Genomic DNA, 11,078 nt, shown 5'->3' with positions numbered 1-11,078 from the left:
AAAAAACGGGAAAAATAGTCACTGACCATGAGATCCCTTTCTATGCAGCATACCCTGCTTGACAATTTGGAAAGACATGAGGAAATGTCGTAGAACGCATTGACGGATGGGTTTTGCCAGCGGGAGGATGTCCGTTGGCGTAATTTAAGTTTCGTTTTGTTGTTCCGGGGGAAAGGGATCGAGCCCGTAAGATCTTGAAACTGTACATGACGAAAACGAACGAAGCACACCACTGGGAAAAAATGCTAAATAAACAAACATATTTTCAAATAAAAATAAAATTTTATTTGACATTTACACACGCATACTTCTACATAATAAATAAAACATTACATATGTAATATTTGAGTCTTGTACTTGCAAAACCGGCCATTTCAGAAAGATCAACCGCTATATTCTGCTATTTATTATATGGTTACACGTACAAAGTAATTCTAATTTCAAAGTGTAACGTAAGTGAGATTTTGGTAGCTACAGAATTTTTGTGGGTGAACAATTGGCGTGCTTTACCATAGTAAGTAAATACAATAAGTTTAAATGGTAAAAGTGGAAGTTCATTTAAAGGTGTCATTTACTTTTGTTGCCTTCTATATAAGGAATGGGAGGGGGATCCGGGCCTTCAGGCCTCATCTCCTGATTACATTCCTGCTGTTCTGTTCCGGTCGATTTGACATACAAGAGATTGATTTCTCACAAAATTTATGAAGAATTTCCTACTGTGACCAGAATAAGTTTTTCGGTTCGATTATATATTAAAAGTAACTTACGTGACATACAATCTAGATAGTGTATGTCGAGAAATGAAGAATCTCGCATAGGATTATTAACAGTACAAGGAATTGGTGTCCGAAGCTACAGTGCTAACCACAAAACCAGGTACTGCTATCAAACACACTGTCCATCATCTAACAACGACAAGGCGAGCTTTTATCTATTGAAAACATATTTCTAAATCCCATGCAGCTTATTACTGTCCGTCCTGTAAATTAATAGATCTATTTTTACATGTAACGCTTATTAAATTTATCAACGAATGTTATGTATGTGTCACATGTGTTATATTCTCCTTCATTAGTTATCAATCTTGTGAAGTCCAGTTAAATTGAAGTAGTACTGTAACATGTGGATTTTAATACGAACTGCTGATCGTAACAAAAAATCGCATCATTTGCTAAAAAGCCATTATATCTTGTTTTTAAATGTTTGAAAGTAATTCATATTCGAAGGTAAAATATAATAAAAATATCTTAAAGTATTCAATACATTTAGACCTAGATCAAAATTTTCTACATTTTTGTTGCTTCAAGAGAACGTACATGTAATTCATTGTAAATTTATAAAAATATTAAAATATTTCCTTAATAATGCGCTCTTAAATAAACTAGTAATTATTTGGAAACTGAATCCTCTTCTAATAAAATGAAATAATGAGTCATATTGACCCGAACAGTATGTGTGTGTAGTAAACAGGAACAGAGCAGCAGGGATGAGCAGTGTGTTGCTTGTAAATCTTACACTCAGAATCAGGGAAGAAAGTTTAGTTTGGTGAATATAGTAGGTATCCAAGACAACAACAAGTTTAGGTACTCGTCCTCCACTCTCATAAACAATGGTGTTTTCTAATTTATTCTGATCCGCATTAACTTCAATTTTTCATCAACATACCTGCCTGTAGTTTTTTTTATTAGTATAGCTCTAGTTGACTGGAAGTAAAACCTTTCCATCTTCTTCCGTTTGGAACGAATCAGATCTGAATGACAGTGAATACAGTCGTTTGATCGCGAACAACACATCTTCAAGACAGTAGAATTCTATTTTATTTAATTTTGAAAAAGGCCGATTTTGCACATAAACTACTCATTTTATATATTACAAGGAATGTTTTCTCTCTGCTTATTTGCAGTACAAAAATATTATTTTTATGTTCATAAAATTACATAATATACAGAAATAAAATATACAATAATAGAAATAATAAATTATATTAAGCATTTTACTGGCAAGCTTTATGTGAATAACGTAATGTCTTGTATAATAATACTATCATGAGGACATCTAGTGTTGTGGTTTTTGTAACTCTTAGCTAATAATAACTCTCACACTTATAACTATAAGAAGCTTAATAGGTTTTGTGAAGATTATACACAATTTTGGATACAGAAAAAAGCGGAGGCAGTATGTTTCGGTAATCATTTGGTTAGGCACATACAAATGATCAAAATGCAAGGAAATCTGGGTGAACTTATAAATCAACCTGTTACGTATGCATTTGCTTAGCACCTGTATGCCATTCTTCACTTGGTGAAACTACAGCTAGTGAGACACATTTCAACCAGTGATTGTGTGATTTGGATACGATAAAAGAAGTAAAATGATGAAATATGCAGAAACATATGTTACTTCATTACTGTTCTGTGCCTACTCTTACTTAATGTATGATAAAATGAAATTTTTAACATCTCAGTAAATCTTAGTATTATTTGCATAAGAATATTTTTTCCTTAAAAAACAAGTAACTCGACAAAATATCAGGCACCAAACGCCATCATCCTGCACACACAAGATTTGAGGGGCTCGGAGAAACATAAAGGTATGTCACATTTTCTAACTTTCGAAAAATGAAATGAAATCTTTCAGTTTTACGTCCCACGACTATGCCCTTTAGGTTAAGGGAAACGATGATTAAAGCAAGTGAATGATGATGGAAGAATTGGTGGAATAAGACAGTGGGAAGAAACGGGAGCATCCTGGGAAAACTCACCGACACGACGTTGTCAACCATAAACTTACTTGACCGGGGATCGAACCAGGGACTCCACGCACTGCCACGGAGCCGTGCCCCCCTTTTCTAAATTTTGAATAAACTGAAAAAGATGATTCAACATTCTCATACAATTCAATGCAATGATACATACTAAACAACCTTTCCCTGCCACCTGCAGGTTCAGTTCCGAAACTAAACTACCTACAGACCATTCTGTGGTTCGATCTCAACCCATTCCACCTAATAACTTAATTTCACCGCAAGTGGAGCTTATCATTATGTTCGCCCGAGCAGTTTATTTATAGTCTTTATATATATCCTGGATTCTGAATATATTATAAAAGGGTCCAATACAAAAATCTGCCACAAAGTTTCTATACTAGAAAGATAACACTTTAACGGCAAATTCCCTTGAGAAATGGCACACATTTATTTGTCACCTATATACAGAAATAAATACTGTTATTTTTGAGATGCTTTTTCCCCAGAAATTGATATATGTAGAAAGAATAGATGTATTTTTCTTTCACAGTTTCTGGATGTTTGAAAGTACAATGCCACTGATAAAAGCTATGGAATACCTAACAATGCCACTTCTATACAAACATGGTCTTAACGTTTCAAATTTCATACCGTTTGTAATTTTGTTTCATACTTAAGCATTATTTATTTTTTCATATGTTGATAGAAAGGAGGTTGCACACCGCTTTTTTTTTTTTTTTCATTTAAAAGCAAAGTACGAAGCATTGCTTCAAAAAATAAAGTAAAAAAAGAAAATATATCTGTTTTCTTATGTTCAGAAACACACGAATCCACCTATTTTTATACCACATCTTCCACAGCTTTTGCTTATTCTACTTTAAACCTTTAAATATAGAAATACTTTGCACGGAGTTTTTTTTTTCTTTCTTCTTTCTACATGTTTGGAATTATTGGAATAGTTATTTTACTCATGTTAATCCTTCATGAATGGTGTAAAACTATAAAGTTACCAGAATTGTTCGCACTGTAGCCGCACTGTTAAAAGGTCAATACTTCATTCTTTTACCTTTAAATGAAACTTATGATTGTCATTATATAATATAGTTTAAGGTGTTGCACTATCTCAAAAACTACACAACAGTTGTATTCTGAGGCAGAAACTCCGTCTTGTTGAACGCCTTCAAAATATGGGATATACCCATGAGATACAAAAATCGCGGACATCCAAATTCAATTGTCTATAAATTGTATTGTGGTTGAAAATTCCATCGGCTACTGCAAGATGGCACCATGGATATTAACCACACACCTTAACGCCATTGAGTTGTGTATTGAGCACACGATGTTTGTATTAGTGCTTTGTGTATCTCTTAGTGAATCTGTTGTTTTCCCACGAGCAAAGTTTCCATTGCTTAACATTATTTTGCCAGTGGATATTCTTATGCTTGTGTTGCAGAATTGCGTAGTAAATATCTTGATGTGGCAATGCCTAACAATTCAACCATTATGAGATTAATCGCCCGTTTTAGAGAATGTGGATCTGTTGCAAAAAGAAGAGAACAGGGAGACGTTCATTTTGACTTATGCTTGGCTCAAGTTAAAAATATGATGCAGCGTTCTCCCTCCAAAAGAGGTTATCAGTGCACTTTCACATTTTATATGGAAGTGTTCAGAGAGCGATGAAGAAGTTACACTTTCGTGCATATAATGCTCACTGTACTCGGGAATTACAGGTAGGATGAACATAAGCGCGTAGTGTACTGTACATGGTTTTGCTCATTTTGTTGACAACCATGGAACTATAGAACTTAACCGTGTTTTCTTCACTGATGAGGCGTGATTTCACCTTAGTGGCTATGTGAACTGTCAAAACACTCGAATTTTTATAAACTAAGAAAAACACGTGAAAACCCTCCTCCTTTTTCTACACTTCTCTTACAACAGCAGAAGAGGGATAAAAATAAATAAATGAGATCTTTTGCATTTAAATGATCTTATGTTGTGGAAATTAATTTTCTTCTGGAAAGAAACGGGATATTTCTAAGTGTTACCATGGAGACTATTTTTAAATTTTCATATGATGTCCCGGTCTACATCTGAATGATAGTTATTAATTTTTGTATGAGTAATATAAAATTTTCGAAGCAGACTTCCAAGGTTTCAGTTTACACTACAGTTCAAAAACCTAAATCTATCACACTGCTTAAGTTCCTAAGTTAATTTCCGAAAAGGGCAAAAACGGTTTATTTATTTACTTTTAATATTTTTTTAGTTTTTTCTATGGGCGAAAATGACATTATATTATTTTTTTAGGAAGACTTACGTGGAAATTTTACTAATAAAATATAAAAAGACTTAAAATTCACTTGTGTATTAATTTTCTCTCGGTATTATACTACCTTCCTTATCTCTATAAGAATAATTTGAAACAAAAGACAACGAATATAGAAAACATAAACCTAATTAAAAACGATATTCAATGCAAGTCTTGTATCAAGAGCGAAGCTACGCTTTTTTTTTTTTTTTAATTTAGAGCGAAGTTACTTTTTTTTTTTTTTATTTATTTATTTAGATTCCGATTCGCACTTCTGAATATCCTATACCATATATGTATACATATGCACATTTATTGATGTTGCTATTAAACGTATAAATATTTAATTTTACATTTTCAGATGAAGAACAATCACATCCCAAAATAACAGCCTTTAATTCTGAATTAACAAGGTGTAATCATCCCTAAATATATAAGCGTAATAACAAGTCATTACCACTGAACTGAACTGACGAGCATCAATAGTATAGCAAACACTTACACATGGCAGTTTGTAAATAAGACACATTAGGAAAATACATTTAACATTTCAGAATATTGTATCTATCTACAGATTACGTTAGAATAGAACATGAAATTCATTACAATTTTGTATGCATAAATAATCTCTCCTGATCATAACTAAATTTAGATATTTCAAATCAAACCAACATATACATATTTGGTAGTTTACAACACGTAATTATGCACATAGGCAATCATTCTTAATCCCTGATTCATCAAAAACAATTTTTTACCTGTTACCGTTGACGCGTTCTCCTTTAAATTCCAAGCACACACCACACACATATACATATTTACAAGTATGAATTCACACAGCTGTTCATTTTCCACTTAATTTCCTGCCTAATGATATGATAGGTGTAAAAGGCAAAAATTTTTGCACTTTTATAGTCTTCTGTTTTGTTAATCTCTGACGAATCTAACACTCTACAACTTCGCGTGTAGTATACATTCAAGATCTGAGTTCCTGGTGCGAGATCTGAAACTAAGGATCTTGACATACTTACAGTCTGTTATTGTGTACAGAGAACAAAGCTCACCAATCACACGTACTTAGGTCAACAAGCTGGGCGGTTTTATAAGACTAGTATTCCCTTTCTTCTCGTGCGTAGTCCATTATTACCTACTGATAAGGAGTTCGTGGACTTACATTTATCATCTCGGTAGTGCTGAAAGAAAAGTAGAAAAATCAGATAATATCAAGTGATTTTGATTGCACTTTCTTTTAATAGAGTAATATTTCCACAATCTATTGACGCATGTGCTTCATGAATGACTAACAATACTTCGGGAGATTAACAGTGTAATTTACATGGTGAGCTCGTACAAGGATTCTCATTCAACAATCTGCTTTTGAAACGTTTGAATCACTACTTTCACTGGAAGATTATAGCATTGGAAAGGAAGCGGCATTCAGATAATAACATTTATGATAAATCAGAGTAGGTGAGTATTCATAGTGTAATAGTGACTTTGGTATTATCGTTTTCTTGAAAAGGTCTACGGTGCGTAACATGTAAAAATCTTAGAAGCCAACGTTCTTCAATGACGTGTCTGTCTGATGATAGCAATAGGAGTAATTACTGCAGTAATCCCACTAAAATAATCAGAATACAAAAACATAGGGTATACAAATAGATTAGTAGTTATTAATTCATTCTTCATCACTTACGTGCAGTCACATATATTTACTATGAAATTCAGGTTTGATTCCCATGTGATAAAACTCAAATATAACTGCAGGTGCACATCTCATATATCACGTGTGTTAAAAAGAGATGTTAAACCACTACCCAAACGAACTGTCAGAATTACCATGGAACATGTGAAACAGAAATATGTGGTGACACCAACAATACTGAATGTACCTACTGTGTGTGTAGTATGTAGCTTGTGAACTAGTGAAAATGAATATTTTATAATTTATCTAAATATTTAATAATAATATTATTTAATAAAAATCCAATTGCTTGTTCAATTTTCATTTCTTCTTAATTATTCACGAAGCAAAGAACAAGAAAGAAAGAAAAAAGAAAGAAAGAAACAAACAGAGAGAGAAAAAAAAAACTAATACCAAAATGTAAGAACTAGTATGTGAACTATCCAAATATACATCTTTCAGAATCTCTGATACTTGCACTATCATTAATTAGAGAGGCTGTTTGGGAGTACTTGATCACTCTCCAACTACCTCTCTAAAAATTGGTGTTCAAGTATTCAAGCATTCTTAAACACGGATATTTGGGTAGTTCACATACCAGTTCCTCAGTAATGTCTTTTCAGTCGACTACGATAGCTTCCATAGTAGTGGAGCTATGAACTTCCAAAGTTCACCTGTTCCACGTTTTCGCATCCTGTAACTTCGAAACTATCCACTTTTGAACACAGGTCCATATGATTTTTTTTTTCTTTATTTTGATGTGAGGAATCTGTACCCAAAATATTGTGACACCACATTTATGTAACACCCCGTATATCATAATTTGACATATCTCTTTGATTACATCCAACCAACAAACCTAATACATTTTCTTCTTCTGAAGCATAAATACTTTTGATTTAATTTGTTCTCTTTCAAAAATTCAAGTTTCAACACATTTCAGTGCTCAAGCTTCTTTGTTTCAAAAGATAATTATATGCTTAAACTCTTTTATTTTCGTCTTTTCGAAAAAAATGAAATATTTCAGTTTAACGTCCCACAATTATGCCCTTCAGGTTCAGAGAGATGGCTGATTAAGGCAAATGAATAATGATGGAAGAATTGGTGGAATGAGAAAGTGGGAGGAAACGGGAGTACACTGAGAAAGCCCAGGGTCACGACGTTGTCTAAAACATACTTGACCGGGGATCGAACCAGGGACCACACGCACCAGAGGTAAGCGCCTTTTTCGAATGTTCGTTACATCTTCTGTGAGCAGCTGTATTGACTGTTAACATCGCTTGAGTAGTAGAAGTGTCTGAATACTTTCCTGAAATCTGATTGCATTTTCTGTAACTCTTCCATGAAATAAAGCAATTGTATTCACTCTCGGCATATTTGGAAGTATTTCCCTCAGGATGTAGAATCAATATCAAAATTCCACATTCCACTGGGAATAGTATTTCTCTTCACATACTATCTGGATATACAGGAGGAGATTAAATTACTATCCAAAGAAATGAGTCTTACCTTTTCCCACATTTTATGTGAATAAACAGGAATATTATGCCCAACAAAAGACATATACAGCCAACAACAATATAGGCAATTCCTAGAAAAGGGTTTTTTCCGCCAAGTAAAGAAGTTGTTGACAATATCATTCTTTTCCGACCCTCAAAGGACTTCACTGGATATGCTGGAATAAACAGGAGAAAAGCATTACCTTTTGTTGTCTGAAACTGTTATACTTTTAAATTACCACTAACCATCAAATATATTTGAATGTTTTGTGAATATACAAGTGTAAATTAGCTATTTTCTCTTTTAGTTTAACGTCCCATGATTTTGCAGCGAGGTTAACGAAAAATGCGATGATAATGAACGAAATGGTGAAAAAAGTGGGAGGAAACGCGAGAAAGTTAGGAAAACCCAAGCACATAGTGTTTGTCCACAACGAAGCCCACTTGGTACGCGTTGGGATTGAACAAAGGACCCCAGATAACACGTAGAATGCTCTACCATCGAGCCTCCGCGGCCTCCAAGAAATTATTTTATTAATTTGTTTTGTGGATACATGTATATACACTTTCCAAATATTTACAACATGCTGCTATGCAATACAACTACAGCTTAACCAGTTTGTCCGTAAGAATATCGGCTCCTACAGCAATTATTTTTGGTTCTCAAGTTCAAAGTTTGCTACGTCGTAATTCATACAGTATCCTAATTGTTTCATGCTACTCATACAAATAAACACGTTACGATCTTCCATATTATGCTATTTTTTTCATTCATACTGAGTGCAGATAATCTGAAATAAATATTTATGTTCATACCGCAAGTAAACTTTTAAAAAGTATGAATAATCGAAATGTACAATGTTTGTACTTACAAAATAGTAGCATATTCTATATGTGCATATTTTACTTTGGTTCTTTACTGATTAAAATGTTTAAAAAGATATACGTACTAACATTATCATAATTATCTTTTCTTCCTCCTATTATTGTGAAGTAAATTCTTACGATCACTGTGACCGCCCACTCTTCTATCTTAGGAGAATAAATATGTACTTCTACTGAGTATTTGTCACGTGTGAGAAACACCTTGGGAAAAACATAACATAAATATCAGGAAATCCCTGATTTCGTTTTCACTCTAAAATCACATAGTAAAAGAAAGCTGAAACCAGCGTAGTTTACCAGTCAAACTAGTCAAAATTAAGGAAGGACTGAGTATAGGTTCAAGATTAAGTCCACTGTTGTCAGAACTGGTGATGAACAGATGGGAGCAGAAAGTGATAGAGGAAGGTGGAAACAACCTTATATTGTTTTGCAGATACGTGGATGACTGTTTGGGGGTATGGAGAGCAACAAAGAGACAACTGGAAAGAAGATTGAAGATGAAGAGAAAATAAGACTGGAAATATAATTGGAGAAGAACATTATAAACTTCTTGGACTTGACTATAGAGAGAAAAGATGGACGATTTACAACAAGATGGTATAGGAAAGAATGTGCGGCAGGAGTTTACTGTCACGAAAGGAGTAATGTGGATTACAGCAGTAAAAGAAACTTCATAAGGAATATGGAGAGGGAATAGAAGAGATAGATACTGAAGAAGAGAAAAAGTGGGAGGACATAGAGAAGTTCCACAACCTACTAGAACAGAACGGGCACAACAAAGAGAAGTTAAGGAAGAACAGAGTAAAAGAGGAAAGAACAAATGGCACGGGATAGAGAGCATTGGGGAGAAGACAGAAGTACTAAAGAACTTACTTAGAAGAGGTGGTGTAAAGATGTACAGAAAAGGAGGAAGAAGAATTTTGGAAGTGGTTAAGAAAGTGAAAAATAGAACGAAGGAAATATGTGAGAAATATGAAGGTGCAGTGTATAAAGTAACGTGTAAGGATTGTGATATGATATGCATAGGGGTAATAGGGAAAAAACTTGAGGAGAGAATTAAACAACATAGGGATGATGTGTGACTTATGAGAGAAAATAATGCCATATATAAACATGTTAAAAAAACTGGGCATGATATAGATTGGGAAGATGTACAAGGGCTAGAAAGTGAGAATAGACCAATGATAAGGAAATGGAAGGAAGCACAAAGGATAAAGAAAGATAAAAATGACAAATTAATGAACTGAACAAGTGGACTGTTCATACATGATCTATCGGATAAATTATTGGAACAAATTGAAGTAAAAGAACAAGATTGAACATATTTATATGTAATTTATATTCATATATTTAATATTGTATATAGTTATATAGTTTTATACATTTTTATATTGCTGTATTTATAATCAGTTGTATGTAGTATAGTCTGTTATTTATATCTAATAGGTATCAACGGAAGATTAAGGGAAAGTTTTAAGGCAACTGGTCAAGTATAAACAACAGATGTGCTACAGATGTTTGGAAAAGATAAACACAGGTGGGAGGGTAATTAAGTCAGGGCAGGTGGCCGACAGATAACGCCCGGGGAAGTCAGGTGGCTTCACGTGCACACAATGAATTTGAGTACTTTCACTTTTAGTATAAATATCTATGCTCTAAGATATCTCTTTCAGTTAGTGTCTGATGAAGCCAACGTTAAGTTGTCGAAACCATTACACTGTAATTTAGTTTTTAATAAACAAGTGTATATACTCTGGTCAGAAGTGTTTATTATTTTTTTAAATAAAGAAATATTATATAAATTGTATTACGTTTTTTAAGAAATCAAGTGCAAATGAGTTAAATAAAAAATTAACAAAATGTTCTTTTCTTTTTTATTTTTATTTATTTATTTATTTATTTTTCAATTCCGTATGAACCTTATGTTTCCGACAGCACACGCGCAGCCAT

The 11,078-nt window shown here is 33.4% G+C and overlaps 1 protein-coding gene across 1 annotated transcript in view; it reads right to left on the bottom strand.

Annotated features, from left to right (window-relative positions):
- Positions 1 to 262: 262 nt before the first annotated feature.
- Positions 263 to 11,078, bottom strand: part of Cdc50 (cell cycle control protein 50A) — a 31,148-nt gene continuing 20,332 nt past the window's right edge. Inside the window, exons 7-8 of the mRNA XM_081765778.1 lie at positions 8,254 to 8,419; positions 263 to 6,253 (exon numbers count right to left, since the gene is read on the bottom strand). Coding sequence (XP_081621904.1) covers positions 6,208 to 6,253; positions 8,254 to 8,419 — 212 coding nt within the window. The 3' untranslated portion in view covers positions 263 to 6,207. The remainder of the gene's footprint in view (positions 6,254 to 8,253; positions 8,420 to 11,078) is intronic.

This window comes from Thermobia domestica, chromosome 7 (genome assembly GCF_964235325.1).
Source record: "Thermobia domestica chromosome 7, izTheDome1.hap1.1, whole genome shotgun sequence".
Classification (NCBI taxonomy): Eukaryota; Metazoa; Arthropoda; class Insecta; order Zygentoma; family Lepismatidae; genus Thermobia; species Thermobia domestica.
Note: the sequence above shows the minus strand (reverse complement) of the source record. Positions and strands in the feature narration are given on the sequence as shown.